The sequence below is a fragment of the Notamacropus eugenii genome, chromosome 2 (genome assembly GCF_028372415.1).
Source record: "Notamacropus eugenii isolate mMacEug1 chromosome 2, mMacEug1.pri_v2, whole genome shotgun sequence".
NCBI classification, from domain to species: domain Eukaryota; kingdom Metazoa; phylum Chordata; class Mammalia; order Diprotodontia; family Macropodidae; genus Notamacropus; species Notamacropus eugenii.
Genome location: NC_092873.1, coordinates 292,682,194 through 292,701,218, shown reverse-complemented (window position 1 = coordinate 292,701,218; position 19,025 = coordinate 292,682,194). Strand labels below are relative to the sequence as shown.

General features: G+C 38.6%; 1 protein-coding gene across 3 annotated transcripts in view; it reads right to left on the bottom strand.

The window, feature by feature from the left end:
- Positions 1-19,025, bottom strand: part of MAGI3 (membrane associated guanylate kinase, WW and PDZ domain containing 3) — a 226,997-nt gene that overhangs the window by 10,033 nt on the left and 197,939 nt on the right. For all 3 annotated transcript variants that reach the window (XM_072644386.1, XM_072644384.1, XM_072644385.1), the window contains 3 exons: positions 4,661-4,763; positions 3,783-3,909; positions 2,851-2,994 (listed from right to left, as the gene is read on the bottom strand). In XM_072644386.1, the coding sequence (XP_072500487.1) occupies positions 2,851-2,994; positions 3,783-3,909; positions 4,661-4,763 (374 nt within the window). The remainder of the gene's footprint in view (positions 1-2,850; positions 2,995-3,782; positions 3,910-4,660; positions 4,764-19,025) is intronic.

Below are 19,025 nucleotides of genomic sequence, written 5' to 3'. Positions count from 1 at the left end.
CAGTAGTAGCTGAGACCTTGGAGGACATTCTGTATATGGGTATGCACTTAGTGGGGTCAATATTGTACAAGAATTTATCTAAAACTTTATCTCCTGAGTCATGGGGAACAGGAAAATTGTTTATACTACTGTTCTTGCTCTAACTTCAAAGTAAGTGTCTCTTATTTTTGATCCTCATTACAACACAAGAAAGTGATGCTGTTACTGTCCTCATTTTACACTTGAGGAGACTGAGGCAGACAGGTTCAATGACTTGCCCAGCACTCTTATACTGTACCACTTCCTCCCTCAGGTGGTTTGTGGTGTACTCAAACAATACAACTTTTGCTTTTGCCTTCAGTGGTCTTTACCCATAGGTTCTCCCTCTGGTTCTTAGAAACTGAGTTAAACAGAACTGGGGCCCATGTCCTGAACCCTAATAGTGGGGAACCTAGGTGGTAGCACCCTACTGGCCTGGCTTGACAGAAGTTGTGGATCTGGAAAGAATGTTGGGACAGGACAAAGCCAAAGGGAAATTTGCAATGCCTACCTGCAGTACTGCAAACGCAACCTGCTTCATGTTTAGATGTCTTAGTTTCAACCTCCAAAGAGAGGATAATAATAGTTATGACTTCTGCTACTACTTGGGGTTTTAAGCTTTTTTTTTTTTTTTTTTGTTAAATATCTATTTGTGATTCTTTGTGGGTTTTTAAAGCATTTCTTACACGTGAAATAGTTCTCCTTTGCTTAATATAAGTTTTACACTGGGTACCTTCTACTTCCCTCTTTTTGTGAGATACTAGACATGAACCAAGGCCCTAAATGTTAAGTAATTTTCCCTTGACATCTGGGGTAGGGGTATAAAGATCCAAAGAGCAAGAGAAAAGGAGCCTGTAGCAGTAGTGGAAAAACTCAGAAATGCACCCAAGACAAAATTCAAGAAGGGAGCCAGTAATAAAAGCCATGGCTTCAGATGTCTAGACATAAATCCACCAACTACAGGTCACAAGCTGGGTGAAGGAGACCCTAACGAACAGACACAAGTTATCACTAAGATATCACAGGTATCACTAAGACTTGGTATAGGTTAGAATCTATAAACAGAATATCAGTCTATAGGGTATAACTTATTTAAAAGAAAAGGGGTGAGCATGTTTTACTCAAAAAGAGGAGCAGAAGTAATAGGGGGCAGGGGTAAGATATTTTATTGTAATAAGATATACTTCAGTGAGAGTTTTTAAGAACCAGAGGGAAAACCTATGGGTAAAGACCACTGAAGGCAAAAGCAAAAGTTGTATTGTTTGAGTACACCACAAATCACCTGAGGGAGGAAGTGGTACAGTATAAGAGTGCTGGGCAAGTCACTGAACCTGTCTGCCTCAGTTTCCTCAAGTGTAAAATGAGGACAGTAACAGCATCACTTTCTTGTGTTATAATGAGGATCAAATGAAATAATATTTATAAAAGGCTTAGTACAGTGCTTGGCAAACAGTAGGTACTACATAAGTGCTTATTCCCTTTCCCTGTACCCATCTAGACCAAAAAAAAGAAAGATGAGGAGTTTATACATAGTACACAAACCATGCATGGAAATGAGATGTAGTAGAGATCGTGAATCTGAATTATTAGAAAAATTACTGGAATTTTCTTTTTGTCAAAAGCAGTAGCTAATAATTTCTTGACTTGCTTTAATGATAATTCTGTCCTTCAACAAGCAGAAGAACCAACCAAGCAAAATGTGACCTTGGACATTGACTTGATTCTCCCCAATACCTTGATGGGACCCTTGAGAGATGGTGTTGCTGTTTAGTTGTTTTTCAGTCATGTCTGACTCTTCGGGACTCCATGGGGAGTTTTCTTGGCAAAGATACTGCAGTGATTTGTCATTTCCTTATCTAGGTCATTTTGTAGATGAGGAAACTGTAGCAAACAGGGTTAAGTGACTTGCCCAGGGTCACAAAGTTATAGTAAGTGTCTGAGATTGGTTGTGAACTCAGAAAGATGAGCCTTTCTGGCTCCAGGGCTGGCACTCTATCTAATTAACCACTTAGCTGCCCCAAGAGACAGTATCACCTCAGCTTAGACTGTGGAATGCACTGAAAGAAAACATACCACCCAGACTCAGTCGGACATGTGCTCCACATGATGAGGCAGTGCATCTACAGGACTTTAGAAAGGGTTTCAATAGGATCCCATGCACATTTTTCTGATAGGGAAGAAAAAGGAGGCACTGTCTAGTTCCATGGCTATGGGCCTGTTGTTGGCCTTTCAGTCTCAGTTTTCTCATCTGTATAATGGAGACCATTATATTCCCACATCTGGTCCCATTTCCTCATCTGTAAAAACGGCTGGTTGATGATGATATTTTCTTCAGGTTTAAGTCTATGATCCCATTACTTTCTCTTACTAACACATCTTGTATCTTTATCTTTGACAAGAAATAAAACAAACCTTGGTTCCTTAAAACTAGATCTTGGTGCTTCTTGGAGAAATGAAAAATTCTCCCTTTGGCAGTGTTCCTGAGAACCACTTGGCCTGGTTCTTCCAATTTATGGTACTATAGTTCCTCAGAAAGTCCCTTCTGTTAATTCTTTTGTTTTCAAAACTCTAAATTGTAAGTAAAAAAAAAAATGTCTTTTCTCATTGGCCAAAGTCCATAATAACGTAACTCTAGAGCAGTGTAACTGGCACATTTCACTCAGCAGAACAAAAGCAATCTGATCACCCATAACCCAAACAGGATTAGAAAAGTCAGATGACAAGTTATTTTCCTACTTCTTACCATCAGTGGCGTCTCGGATGCTGGAGGTTCAAGAAGAAAACATTTTTAAAGGTGGCAGAGAGAGAGTGCACAAATAGGAGCTAACTCACATGAATTCTCCCATCTTTGATGGCAGGACCATCCTCCGCAAGTCGAAGAATGAATAAGCCCATGTTATATTCCTTTCCTCCACGAAGACTGAATCCAAAGCCTCTTGGGCCTCTTTCTAGTTCCACTGGATAGCAACCAAGATTCTAAGGCAAGGAAAAAAGTAAGATAAACTTGTTTTTATGTCCTTTTAATGTTAACTAAAGAATCAAAAGTTAAAAAGGTAATATTTACAAATGAGGAACCACACTCAAAAATGCATTTTTAAGGAAGTCTCCTATAGAAAAGATTTCAGATAAACAAATACCTAATAGGTCATGACAACATTCAAATTAATTTGAACATGATCAGATTTCACTGTCTATAGCAGTCATCTATGGTGTGCAGTGGGACATTCTTTTAAAAAAATTTTTAAATTTTATTTTCAGTTACAAATTCTCTTCTCCCCACCCATGGAGAAGGCAAGACACAGGATATACATCACATATATGAAATCAAGCAAAACACATTTCCACATTAACCATGTTGTGGGGGGAAAAAGGTGGAAAAGTAGGGACATTCTTCTAAAAGGTACCATTTTGAAAAGCCTGAAGCAGTCTATAACTAATTCTAAAGAAGGTTCCTGTGCTGAAAGAGTAGCTATGCTCCTATTGTTTCATAAGCATTTTTAACCAAAAGCTTACCTTTCCTCAATTAGATGGCAAACTCAAGATTAGTTCTTTAACTTTTGTATCTTTTTAGAGTGCCAATTATAAAACTGTATGGGGAGCAATAAAAACTCGTGAAGGAGTATGTTTAGAATACTCTCATCCTCCACATTCATAATCACCTACTCTGAGCTGCTTGGAGTACAATTATCTTAAGGATAATGCCATGGACTTAGCGCCCTGACAATCAGTCAGGTGTACAGGACACAGGGGTGGGTTTTAGTTACCTGATTGTGCCGATTACCCACAACTGAGATCAAAGCTGTATCAGGCTGGGCAAGATGCTTGTGGTCAGACCATGACAGCCTGTAAGTCGTGGAAACATCTTTCCCAATTTCACTTTCTAAACCACTTCTGCAAGAGAGAGAAAGCAAGAACACAGCACAGTGCATACTCTCAGTAAGGGAAGAGACCTGTGTGTGTGTATATAGTGCATGGAGAACTAGAAGAGAAACTGGGGGTGTTGGCAGATTTGCCTCTATTTTATTCAGAGGGCAGCACGTCTTATCTCCATTGTCTTGGCATTCCTAAATGCTATGTTGTAAATCCAAGATAAAAATTTGGGCATTAACCCTAACGTATCCTTAAACTTCTGTTATCAGAATAGTATTTTACAAAGTACATCATCATGATTGCTATCAGTAAAAGCAGGCCTACATTAATAAAACTAAAGACCCCAAAATTAATATAGATACAGCAAAAAACTGCTGTCAAGTATTTCTAAGATGTACAGATCAATCCTCATGATGTTGCTGAATTTCCATCAGCCTAATTCTGGTTTCAGAGCTAGCTCTTCCAACAAATGAGGGCTGTAAACCCAACTTCTTTTAGGCATGATGGCATCATTCAGTGCTGGCAGAGCTTCTCTGCCAAAGATGTCAGGTCCAATAGTGGTGAAGCCAGATGCTGCTTTATTAATTCCTGCCAGCATCTACTTGTTGGGCATGGATCGCTGACAATATTTTAGATAGCACAGAATTTGCCAATTTAGTTATATACCTGAATGGGGGTCAGTGTACAAATGATTTTTGTTTCCAAACTGCTTTCTGTGCATTCTTAGGAAAATACAGCAAACAAAGAACAACTTGAGAAAAAGCAGCCTCACCGGTCTCCCGATGTGTGACCGGCCTGTGTCTGTCCCATGGGTCTGTGCTGTAGCGCTGGACTTTGCCTGGCCGAGTTTGTTCCTGATGGTGGACCATGATGTTCTGTTCAAAATGGAAAACAGAAAGAAGAATCTGTGCATGAAGGTGTGAAACTGAAGAGTGCCACTGAGAAAAGAACCAATGATTATTGAATCTTTGACTTCAAAATGAGTGGTGCTGAGGTCAGCTGCCTACAATTTCAACATGAGAATCTTTTTTCCTGTGGTTTTTGACTAATGCATATATTTCATGGGAACAACAGGAACAGGTTTCCTCCTATACAACCTTTTCCCTCTTCTTTGTTGTGATTACCATATAGATTATAAATCAAAAACAAAGTGAGTTAATTTTCATTTTTCCAAGACAGTATTTATCTATAGGGTACATATTACAACACATGTATGCGTGCACACATATACACATATGTATACATATATGAATAGATATGTGTACACATACGCATGCACATATCTGTATGAATGGGAATTCATAAGCCCTTTGAAATGCTCATTCGATCAGAAGAATTTGTGCTATAAAAATAAAAATTATGCCTGCAATTTAGGGAATACTTTTGTTCATGTTTCCAAAATTTTAAGACTTTGAAGATATGTTTCTATTAATCTGTTACTGGGTTACTTTTACATACCTGACAGTATACAACAAGAAGAAACCAATTGTCAAAACCATTCTGTAACACGTAACATAGCTATGTTTCTACTACTGCCCAGTAATTAAGCAATCATTACCAATGGCAAAGTTCAGTCTCAGGAACATCATCTGAACAAAAATCTTTGATCCTTTACGGTAAATATAGGGGTAGCAATTGATACTGTTACAAAGTACCAAATGTAAACCTATTCTGGAATTATATTGAGTAATCAAGCAAATATTTAATAAATGTCAACTGTATGCAGGGCAAAGGGCCAAGAACTGGGAAAAGTACCAACTTTAGGTGAAATGGTCCCTTCACTTCTTAACTGCTCACTTATTTCTTAATTCTTTAGCACTGAACCCCGTCTAGGGAAGCATCTCTATCTTAGTTTTCCATCCTGCTGACTGCTTGCCAGCAAACCTTGACCTCCAGAGTCCATGCCCAGGAGCTCTGAAAGCTCTGAACTCCCTAGACCCAACTCTCCTCATCTTTCAGCCTGGATATTATGCACTCTGCTGTTGCGTGTACCCACTGCCCCTTCCCTGTCCCCTTCTTCCACCTCTTACTGTAAGAATTATAATTTCTTTTTTTAAAAAATTTATTTATTTAACTTTTAACATTCATTTTCACAAAATTTTCGGTTCCAAATTTTCTCCCCATTTGTCCCCTCCCCCCACCCCAAAACACTGAGCATTCTGATTTCCCCTATTACCAATCTGCCCTCTCTTCTATCATCCCTCCCTTCCCTTGTCCCCATCTTCTCTTTTGTCCTGTAGGGCAAGATAACTTTCTATACCTCATTACCTGTATTTCTTATTTCCTAGTAGCAAGAACAGTACTCGACAGTTGTTCCTAAAACTTTGAGTTCCAACTTCTCTTCATCCCTCCCTCCCCACCCATTCCCTTTGGGAAGGCAAGCAATTCAATATAGGCCATATCTGTGTAGTTTTGCAAATGACTTCCATAATAGTTGTGTTGTGTAAGACTAACTATATTTCTCTCCATCCTATCCTGCCCCCAATTGCTTCTATTCTCTCTTTGGATCCTGTCCCTCCCCAAGAGTGTTGACTTCAAATTGCTCTCTCCTCCCACCATCCCCCCCACCCTGCTTATCCCCTTCTCCCCCACTTTCCTGTATTGTAAGAGAGGTTTTCATACCAAGATGAGTGTGCATTTTATTCCTTCCTTTAGTCGAATGTGATGAGAGTAAACTTCATGTTTTTCTCTCACCTCCCCTCTTTTTCCCTCCACTAAAAAGTCTTTTGCCTGTCTCTTTTATGAGAGATAATTTGCCCCATTCCATTTCTCCTTTTCTCCTCCCCATATATTTCTCTCACCCCTTAATTTCATTTTTTAAAGATATGATCCCATCCTATTCCATCCACTCTGTGCTCTCTGTCTCTGTGCATGTGTGCGTGTGTGTATGTAATCCCACCAACTACCCAGGTACTGAAAAGTTTCAAGAGTTACAAATATTGTCTTTCCATGTAGGAATGTAAACAGTTCAACTTTAGTAAATCCCTTATGACTTCTCTTTGCTGTTTACCTTTTCATGCTTCTCTTCATTCTTGTGTTTGAAGGTCAAATTTTCTTTTCAGCTCTGGTCTTTTCATCAAGAATGCTTGAAAGTCCTCTATTTCATTGAAAGACCAATTTTTCCCCTGAAGTATTATACTCAGTTTTGCTGGGTAGGTGATTCTTGGTTTTAGTCCTAGTTTCTTTGACTTCTGGAATATCATATTCCATGCCCTTTGATCCCTTAATGTAGAAGCTGCTAGATCTTGTGTTATCCTGATTGTATTTCCACAATACTTGAATTGTTTCTTTCTAGCTGCTTGCAATATTTTCTCCTTGAATAGGGAACTCTGGAATTTGGCCCCAATGTTCCTAGGAGTTTCTCTTTTTGGATCTCTTTCGGGCGGTGATCGGCGAATTCCTTGAATACTTATTTTGCCCTCTGGTTCTAGAATATCAGAGGCCAGTTTTCCTTGATAATTTCATGAAAGATGATGTCTAGGCTCTTTTTTTGATCATGGCCTTCAGGTAGGCCCATAATTTTTAAATTGTCTCTCCTGGATCTATTTTCCAGGTCAGTTGTTTTTCCAATGAGATATTTCACATGATCTTCCATTTTTTCATTCTTTTGGTTTTGTTTTGTGATTTCTTGGTTTCTCATAAAGTCATTAGCCTCCATCTGTTCCATTCTAATTTTGAAAGAACTGTTTTCTTCAGTGAGCTTTTGAACCTCCTTTTCCATTTGGCTAATTCTGCTTTTGAAAGCCTTCTTCTCCTCATTGGCTTTTTGAACCTCTTTTGCCAATTGAGTTAGCCTATTTTTCAAGGTGTTATTTTCTTCAGCATTTTTTTGGGTCTCCTTTAGCAAGGTGTTGACCTGCTTTTCATGCTTTTCTTGCATCTCTCTCATTTCTCTTCCCAGTTTTTCCTCCACCTCTCTAACTTGATTTTCAAAATCCTTTTTGAGCTCTTCCATGGCCTGAGCCCACTGAATATTTATTTTGGATGATTGCGATACAGAAGCCTTGATTTCTATGTCTTTCCCTGATGGTAAGCATTGTTCTTCCTCATCCAAGAGGATGAGAGGAGATATCTGTTCACCAAGAAAGTAACCTTCTATGGTCTTATTTTTTTCCCTTTTCTGGGCATTTTCCCAGCCAGTGACTTGACTTCTGAGTATCCTCTCCACACGCACTTTGCCTCCAGATCTGCCCAGCCAGCGCTTGGGGTCTGAGATTCAAATGCTGCTTCCCAGCCTCAAGGCTTTCAGTGGGGGTGGGGCTGGGGCTGGGGCTGCTATTCAGTATGAGATTAAGTTCAGGTGCTCAGGTGGGGGCAGGGCCACCTCATGGGGCTCAGTTCTCTCAGGGGGTTTATGAGGAGACCTTCAAGAATGGATCCGGGTTTCAGCCTACTTTGGGAGCCCCTGTCTGCTGCTGCCTCCCGAGAGGGCCTGAGTTATGCAGACACCCCACTCCCCTCTCAGCCAGCCAAAGAGACTCTCTCACTGACCTTTGCCGCCTGTGGGTGGAGAGACCTATGCAGTGGCTGGAGATTCTGTTCCTGGAGCCTGCTCCCATGTGCTCCACTTGGTGTCGTGCGGCCAAGGCAGGGCTGGGTTCTGCTCTGGTCCGGGGCGTGACGGACCTTTCGTGTAGGTTTTTCAGGACTCTCTGGAACAGAAATCTCCTCCACTCCATTGTTCCGTGGCTTCTGCTGCTCCAGAATTTGTTGGGAGTTCTTCTTTACAGGTATTTTACGGGCTGTGGGTTTGGAGCTAGCATATGTGTATCTTTCTACTCTGCCATCTTGGCTCCTCCCCCAAGAATTATAATTTCAATCAACATTGCAGAGGAAAGGGTGTGTCAAAGGACTGCCTCATTATTCCACTCATCATTCTTGCATCTTTCTAGGCCAAGATATCCTTCTCTTACCTTTCTTAGTCATGTGATATTCCCAATTAAAATGTAAACTCCTTGAAGGCAGGGGCTGTTTTGTTTCCCACCACACTGCCAGCACAGCGAATGCCTGGTTCATAACATGTGCTTAATAAATGTTTGTTGATTGAACAAATACCTTTTCATTCAGTCATGTCATTGTACTACACTTATAGTCTGCCTTCTGTTCCTCTTGTCTCATCAAAACTCATTTAATTCAACAATAAACTTCCTCCTAATCACCAAATCCTCTTGCCTTTTCTCAGTTCTCACTCTTTTTGACTTGCAGGAAACATCTGACACAGCACTACCCTCTCCTTTAATTTAATTAAACAAATAAGTACACAGCATTTACATTCAATTCATTTCAATAAGCATGTTTTAAGAGCACAGCTACTGTACAAGGCATGATGCTCAGTGCTGGGGATTCAAAGATAAAATAAACAAGTCTCTGGCTTCAAGGAACTTACATGCTACTGGGAGGATATAAAATATCAACAAAGCATTTATCTGAATCTTCCTGACTCCAAGTCCAGCATCAGATCCATGACACCATCCTGTCTCTTAAGAGGAAGAGCTCAAGAAGACTGAAAGTAATGAGAGAAAAGAGAAAGAGGGTCCAGCACAAAGCTTTTGGGATATCTATGGTAAGAAGGTGGGGCCTGGATGATGAGCCAGCAAAGAAGACTGAGAATCAATCAGGTAGGAGAACATAAGGGAGGGTGGCCAAACAGTATAAAATTCAAAAAAGATTAGGACAGAGAAAAGGACTTTGGGTATAAAATATAAGATCATGGGCAAGATAGTTGAATGGTTTTGCTGGAAGCCAGACTACAAGAGGTTGAGAAATGAACAGGAATTAGATGTGAAGCCATGAACCAGATGCCTCTTTCAAGGGGTTTGGCTATTAAAAGGAAGGTGTAGAGGGAGAGAATTTACAGAAATACGGTGAAGTGAAGGATTTTTACAGATGAGGAAATACAGGCAGCAGAGAAACCTATAGGTTAGCGAGATCAGATATTTGTTTTTTATTTATTTTATTATGAATTTTAACACCAAAAAAACCCAAAAGCATATTTATGCATACACAGCAGTACTCAGAGTATTGCATATAAGAAACCATAAATCTCTATTTCATAGGTATTTTTAAAAAGAATATAATAAAAGTGTCAAAATTAATTTTCAAGATAGTTTTGCTTGTCTATGCCTCCTGAACTTGTTTCCGTTCTCTTCTGTGCATTTAAAGAAAGTTTAAAAAAGCTTAAAAGCTTAAAGCTTAAAAAACCCCAAACAACCTCAACTTCCCCCTCCACTCACAATTAAAAGACCAAGGAGGAAAGGGGAAGGGGGCAGGGTGGGAGAATCTTTGTAACAAATAGGTTTAGTCAAGCAAAATCAAGCTACATAGTGACTGTATCCAAAAATCTATGTCTTTTTCTGCACCTTGAGTCCATCACCTTTCTGTAAGGAGATGGATAATATGCCTCATCATAGATCCTTCAGTCACAGTAATTTAATTAAGTGAATTCTTAAGTCTTTAAGTTTTGTCATTATAATGTTTTATTTTATAAATTACTCTTCTGATTCTGTTCACTTTATTCTGCCTAGATCAATTCCTACTACCCAGGATTCTCTGAAATTATTCCTTTTCTCATTTCTTACAGTGCAATACTATTCTAAGACATTCACATACAATTTGTTCGTCACTGCCCGAGGGAGAGCCACATCTTAGGCTCTAGTTCTTTTCTTTTTTCCTTTTAATCCCATTTCAGGGCCAGCAAGTACTGCTACAAGTAATTTATGTATATGTGGGCCCTTTTCCCATATCTTTGAAATCACTGGGTATATGTCCACTAGTGATACTGCTGCCAAAAGGTAGTCAGGTAGCTTTTCTAGTATAGTTCTAAATTATTTTCCAGAAAAGGAAATTTAGAGCTCTGCCAAGAAGGCATTAGAGTGGCTCTCATCCCATACCCCGGTCAGTGTTTACTATTTTATCTTTTGCCATCTTTATCAATCTGACACATGAATTCAGTGAAATCTCAGATTTGCATTAATTTTATTACTAATGACTTGGCTTACTCTTTCACATGGCTTCTGGGAATCTTTAGTTCTTTTGAAAACTATTTGTACCCTTTGATCCATTATTATTGGGGAATGGACATTATTCTTCTATGTTTGTGCCAATTCCCTATATATCTTGAATACCACACCTTTATTAGAGCTATTTTACATTGACTCGGTAGCTGACCATTTCTTCCTACTCTAAAGCTACACTGACTTTGTTCATATAAACACTTTTAAAATTTAGGTACTCAGAACAATCTATTTTATCTTTTATCAACTTGTTTCTTTAATGGCAACTCCTCCTCCTCCTCCTTTCCCTCTTCTTTTCTTCATTTGTATCATATTGCACCCAATGCTCACCATGTTAATCTCCACTGTACTTTGGATCGTCTTCAACTTTATTATTTTGGAGACTCACATGGCTTTGGAGACTTGCAGCCATATAATATCACTGGATTAATGTTGTCAAAAAGAAAAGTCTTTATTTTAGGGAGAAGTTTAGGATCACTAAAATAACTGAACAATTTGTGAAATCAATCAAGCCTGCCTTTCCTCACGTGTTCAGTTCTGGGCCCAGCTCACTTCACAGTCTCTCTGCAGTGTTTTTTCTCTGATACATCTACCAGTGCAGGAGCTCTTTAGGTTGTCTACGCAATCTAATAATCTAGACAATCTGCCTTTTCCATCCACTTGTTTTTTTCCTGTGTAGTTAGAGCAAACTCATCCTTACGAGGGTAAGGATGTGATCTGTCCACCCCTGCTCTCATTCTATATTTGTGTTCCTTGACCTCTGTATCCTTTGACAGTGAATCATTCTCTTCTCCTAGATATCTCTTCTCTCAAGGTTTTCATGGCTCTCTCTCTTGTGGTCTTTCCTCTTACCTGTCAGACTATTTCATCTGTCTCCTTGGATGGATCTGGGCCCCTTCTCTTCTCTATACTATTGCACTTGATTTCATTCGTTCCCTGGTTTCAACCACCATCTCCATGCAAATGACTCTCAAATCTACAGGTCCAGACCTGAATTCTCTCCCAAACTCTGATAAAATCTCTCCAACTGCCTACTAGATATCTTGAACTGCACGTCCCAAAGACATCTTAAAATCAATATGTCCAAAACTGAATTTGTTAATTCTCCCCCTGCCCCAACTCTCTCCCCTTCCCAACTTCCCAATTGTTGTCTAGGGTAGTGGTGTCACATTCAAATAGAAATGGGGGCCTCTAATTTGTACATCAGTATCTCTGTGCGCTGAATATTGACTTAGTTTTAAAATGCAACATTATTTATGTTTTATTTCATTTTTATTCATCTTATTAACTTTCTCCCAATTACATTTTAATGCAGTTTGGACAATACTCTGGAATTTGCAGGTTATACATGGCCCCCAAACTACACGTTAGACACCTCTGGTCTAAAGTCCCCTGCCATCTTCTCATGTGTCTTACCACCACCTTCTCCCCACCATCCAATCTGTTACCAAGACCTTTCAGTTTCACTTTTGCAACATCTCTAAAACATATTGCTCCTATCCTGGTACAGGCCCTCATACCCTCATGCTCAGACTACTGTAATAATTCACTGGCTGGTTTACTTACCAGAAGTCTCTCCACCCATTCAAGTACATTTTCCATTCAGCCACCAAAGTGAATTTCCTAAAGTGCTGGTCTGACCATGTCAACCCCACTGACTTCCTATCACCTCTAGGATATAAGACAAAATCCTCTGCATGGTGTTTAAAGCCCTTCATAACCTAGCCTCCTCCTACTTTCCCAGACTTCTGGCACCTGATATTCCTCCATGTACTCTTCCATTTTCAGCAACATCAGCCACCTTGCTGTTCCATGAACAAGATCCTCCATCTCTTGACTCTGGACATTTTCTCTGGCTGTCTCCCATGTCTAGAAAGTTTTCTGCTTAACTCTATCTACTGGTTTCTCTCAATGTACACTGATAATGTTCACAGATTCTATCTCCTTTTCCAGGACTCTGCCACCATAAATGCCTAAGGAGAAGGGACTACACAAAGGCCATTTTGAAATTTTCTTTGTTTTATATGGTGTTATGGTCAAAGAATTCACTATGAAGTTGCCAACCCTAAGAGTATCTATATTTAAGTGGGCTAATTCTAGGAAAGCAGAAATAATGTTGCCAGGATAATTCTTGAAGCTTTTTCAGCAAGAATGAATGTATCAGAACCTGGGCCCCCCCTGTCATAGCTTTTGAGAACCCACGGTCACCTTCACGCACAGTAAAGCATTAGAATAGACTTTTGTGGACATTATTAGGGCTTTGGCAGGTTTACTTTAGTCTACTGATGTATACAAACAGCTTTTCTGCATTTTTTTAAAATGAATTTTCTTTTCCCTTTGTTACTGCGTTGTCACTTTATTTGGCCCATTTCATGTTGTTCTGTGGTGACAAAGGGAAGCTGGGCTTAGCTATAGCTGGTCACTTACCCATTTCATAGGAAGTGAAGGTTAACTTTCCTCAGGCACATTTCTGACATGTCAATTCAAAAACCTTCTAGCAATGAGCAACATGTACGAAGCACACTAACATTTAGGCAGATTTACAGAATGCATTAATTAAAACTTTGCCAAATAGTAGAAGCTATAGGAATAGTTAGTCTTTATACAGTGCATGTTCATGTTTTTAAACCACTGACTTCTGAATACTTAATCCAAAGAGAGATGTAGACAGCATCCAAAATTATTATTAAGTGTTAGGAACTAATATGCCAATTTCATTTAAACCCTGTATTTTGAAACATGGAGCTTAAATGCTAAAATGGTCACTTAGAAGCCAAACTTTAGCCTAAAACAACCTGTTACTATGCAACAGAAACCTCTGACTCATGGAATAAAATGGAGCTGATAGAAACACAGTCAAGGATCGAAAGATTACAGTAGCTAAATCTAAGTAGCAATTTCTGTAGAGGAAGGTGAAGTGTCAAGTTTTAATGTACATGTTATTATGTATTTTGGCTTCATTTAAACGAAGTAAAGCTATAGCCTTTTCAGTCATCTTTTTGACCTAATAAAAGAATGCATGAAGTCCTAATATTTTTCAGAGACCTGTTTTTCAATGTATGTGGTGGGATGAGTATGGAGAAGGGGAGAAGTGAATGAAGGAAGAGAGAAGACTGGGGACAGGGGCATGTCAAGCAACAACAAACATTTATATAACATACTAGGTGAGGAAGAGGAGGGAGAGGGGGGAAAGGAGAAGGAAGAGGAGAGAGAGAGAGAGAGAGAGAGAGAGAGAGGTGGGGAAGAGGAGAGAGCAAAGGATAAGAGAAAGGGAGAAAATAGAGAAAGACAGAGGAGAAAAAGGGGAGAGAGGGATACAGAAAGGGAGGTAGGGAGAGAGGAAGAAGAACGAATGATAGTATGTCGAAGAAGGATGCCAAAGTGTGACTACAAGTATTCCCACACTCTTTGCTCATAGGATTTAAGAATTTTACAGAAGCTATGAGATGAATAACAAACCTTTTTTGACAAAAACAGCAGCTCACATTCATATAAGTGCTTTGTAGTTTACAAAGCTTTTTCCTGACAATCTTATGATGCAGGTAATTCAGGAATTATCTCTACTTAACAGAGAAGGAAACTGAGGCTCAGATGGCTTAAATAATTTGCCCATAGCCACAAAGCTTAGAAGGAACTAGGTGACAACCAGAAGTCAGGTATTCTAACTTCAAGTTCAGTATTTTTTCCGCTACAAAATCCTCTTTCTGTTTTTCTAAGGATCATGTTTCTCCTATAAACAAACTGTTCAACAAGTAATTTGCACTTTTTTATGTAACCTGGAAAACTGATACTCCATTTGTACTAGAATCATTCCAGAAACTGAACAGTATCTTCTAAACTAGCTTATCCCATAAGTAATGATGGCTAGTAGCAACAAGAGAATGTTTTGGGGACTCCTGGGGACCCCCGGTGCTCAGGCTCCGCCTCATGGCCCACAACTAACCCTACTCTCTCTTTCCACTCAAGAGTGTAAGTTTGTCAGTTTTAAGCATCCTTTCTTTTCATTTATGTGTTCCAACACAAATTTCAACTTGTTTGTACAAGTATAGAGAAATGCCTGCCAAGGCAAAAAGAAGTTAACAGGGTAAAGTCAACAAGCCCATCAATACCAAGCTGGAGTGGAGGCTTTTTATAGGTATGTCCTAGTTACTGTTTTGAGACAATCAGGAATACTATTGGTTTCATCTGGCTTGGCTGCAGAGGTAGGCACATAATCAATAATTGCATGGAAACTGGAAGAATAGGTAGGACAATTTCAAGCCTTCCTTTGACATCTTTGCCAACCCCTCTAAACATCTCCAATATTGTTGCTAAGCAAATGTACCCCAAACTAGTGATTATTTTAAATGAAGTTCTCTGACTTAAATATTCCTTCTATTTTTAGTTGTTCAACCATTTCAAATAACTGCTGAAATTTATTTGATTTAAAGGATTATGATATTTCTTTAAATGAAGTATTCATTCCATCATGTGAAAATCATTTTCTTTTAGGTTTATCAAAAAAATCCTTCAAATAGTAAAGAATTTGGAAGAGTAGCACTTCAAAAAGAACTGATTTTTCATACCTGATTTTCTGTTTTTCTGTACTAAAGAAACATATTGTTGGTACAGTTAAACTAAAATGAGACTGAAAGTGACAAATGAAACCCCAAACTGTAGCTCTATTAGAGAACTATTCAGACATGGCTTAACTAACTAAAATTAGATTTGACAAAAAGTGAGAAGTCATCATGAAAAATAATGAATTCTTCCAATACAAAATACTGCTATATATTCATCAGTCACACACAAAACAATACAACTTGAATGTTCACAGGCACCTCAGAGATGAAAACCAGAGCCCAGGTCTTTTGGCTCCTAGGCAAGTGCTCTTACCATCTCATACCATGCTTAGGCAAATTAAAAGACAGTATGTGGTGAGGACAATGGTATCTGAGAATGGGATTTGGGTTTCTGGACCATGGCATAAAGTACAGAAATGATGGGCTGTGGGCTAGGGAAAGAGCATATATAACAAAGACTAAAATCAAAAGGGCTTTAAACCGAAAAGGGAGAGGGTAGGAAACTGCCTGTGTATATCCACAGAGATCACAAAGCATTAACTGCGGAGTAGGAACAATAGCAGCAGCCACATCCAAAAGCCAAGGGGCAATAAAGTGAAAGAAGGAAATCGGTGATAAAGCCTGGAACCTTAGGCATCTAAATACCAAGAGGCAAATTATGGGTAACAACAAGAATTAGAGATTTTAATCGGAAGAAGGAATCTCTTCTAACAGTTATCACTGACATTTGGTAGAAGAAGCCTCATGACTGGAATATTGCTCTGGAAGAGTGGATCTTATTCAAAAGAAACAGGATGGGTAAAAAGGGGTAGAGGTAGAATAACATTATATACTGAGAAAATATACTTCAAATGCATAGATGGCAAACAAAAAGAGTGACCTCACAGACAAATTAGAGGAGCAAAGAAGAAATTACCTCTTGAATATATGGAGAGGGAAGAATTTATCATCAAAGAAGAGAGAGAATTACAGAAGGGAAAAGATAATTTGGATTACATAAAATTTAAAATGTTTTTGAACAAATAAAACTAATATACCTAAAATTAAAAAGATAGTAAGTAACTGGGAAAAATCTTTGCAATATTTAACTTAAAAAGGGTCTCATTTCCAAGACATACAAGAAACTAATTTATAAGAATAAAAGCCTTACCCTAATTGGTAAAAAGGTCAAAGGACATGAACATGAAGATTTCTAAGGAAAAAATCCAAACTCTCAACAACCATATGAAAAAACACTCCAAATCACTAAAAATTAAAGAAATGCAAATTAAAGTAACTCTGAAGTGCTATTTTATAGGTATCAGAATGGAAAAGCTGAAAGAAAAAAAGGAAATAAATTCTGGAGGAGATGTAGGAAGGCAGACATATAATTAATACACTGTTGGTAGAGCTGTGAATTGATCTAGCTATCCTGGAAAGCAATTTGAAATTAAGCCTTCAAATTTCCTCAACTGTGTGCACCTAGCAATACCATTATGTCTATACCCCAAAGAGACTGAATAAAAAGGACAAGGATCTATGTGCATGAAAATACTTATAGCAACCTTTTTGTGGTGGCAAAGAATGGAAAAATAAGGGGGTATCCAGGAACTGGGGAATGATTGAACAAATTATTATAAATGGATCTAATATAATACTACTGTGCCATAAGAAATGATGAAAGTGGTAGTTTCATGGAAAGACTGAGAAGATATGCATAAGCCAATGCAAAATGAAGTGTGCAGAACCAAGAGAACAATTTATACAATAGCAGAAACATTGTAAAGAAAAACAACTCTGAAGGACTTAAAAACTCTGATCAATGAAATGACCAACCATGATTTCCAGACGAATGATGATGCAGCATTCCTGGGAGAGAAGTGATGGATTCAGGATATAGATTGGGACATATCTTTTAGACATGGCGAATATGGGAATCTGCTTTGTTTGACTAAGCATATTTGTTACAAATGTTTTGTTTTTCCTTTTCATCAATGGGGATGGGTAAGAGAAAGAAAAAAATTGATTCTTGTTAACTGAAAATAAGTTAAATTAAGTTTTTAGAAAAAGACATATTTATGTAAGGAAGTCCAGGAGCCAGAGAGGTGGGCAGGCATGGTGGTAAATATTTTGGGTGATGATAAAAAGATGCAGAAATAGAAGCAACATAGTCGTCACAGAAGCATACTATAGACCAGATGTGTCTAGTAACGGGGGTTACTAATCTATATATTAGGAATCCTGTGAGGTACATGTTGATTTAATTTAAAATGCAACATTAGCTATGCTTTATTGTCTTTTTCTTTATGGAGTATTTCCCAATTACATTTTAATCTGTTTGGGCCACATTCAGGAGTGTTTTGGACTCCATGTAACCTGTGCGCTGTATGTTTAACACCTCTTCTACAGACCTTAGGGAAGAAATAAGAATACTGGAGAAGATTAAGGTCATGGAAGAAATCTCTCAACTTACTGCTTTTCTAACTCAAAACTTCACCCATTTTTTCCCCCTTGCCATCACTGCAGAAAACCTATCTTTTCCATTTCAAATCTAACTCCTTCCCCTCGTGTCCTTGATTCCATTATCTCCTGCCTGTCACAGGAGCCTGATGGTAACCAATCCCATCTTTGTCTTTCACCCTTAATTCTCTCCTCTCTCGGTTCTTTCTTCTGTGTCTACAAATATGTTTATTACTCTTGAATCCCATAAATCATTTCCCCCATTGTAACCAGTTCTAGCTATCCCCTTTGTCCTTCACTAAAAACAGCTTTGAAAGTATTCCACGCTGTCTGCCCCCACAGCTTTTCTATCCACTTCTGAAACTCATGAAATGTGGCTTCTTCTTCTCACTGAATCTATTCTCTCAAAGGTCACCAACAACCTCCTACAGTAATAGCAAAAATCCAGTGGTCTTTTATTATACTCCTCTTTCTTGACCTCACAGAAACATTTGATATTATTGATCACTCTTTCCTTTTTATCTTTTATATAAGGAGTTATACTGGCATTTGATGCCCACTATGATTTAAGTGATACCTAACTACCTTTCCAACTTTACTGTCCACTTTTCCCTTTTATGTATCCTGTGCTTCTGCCAAATTAGTCTAAATGCTGTTCCCCAAACATTCTTTTGTTTCTTGGCCTGGTGCCTCTGCTCAACATATTGCTTCTACCATGAATGACCTTTCGATTCAGTTCTATCTGGTCAAGTCAGAGGCTGGCAGGATAAAAGCGTTTATGAATACAAAAGGCTATATAATATGATTACTGCTCTCAAGTTGCTATCAATCCAAATGAGTAGAAAGAACACACACACAAGAATATAACAATATAAGACAATTGATGGTAAATTCCAGATGAGTGATACAGACAATAAATGTGACAGGAGATTAAGGGAAAGATATCACTTAGGATGTAGGGTCAGTGAAAGTTTTATGGAGAAGATGGTTATTTTACGGTGGGCATAAATAGCATGAGCAAAGGCATGGAAGAGTCAATATTTATAGCACATTTGGAGAAGGGGAAGATGCTAAGAGAGGATGGTTACTAATAAAGCAATGAGAGAGAAAACTGGAAAGATGG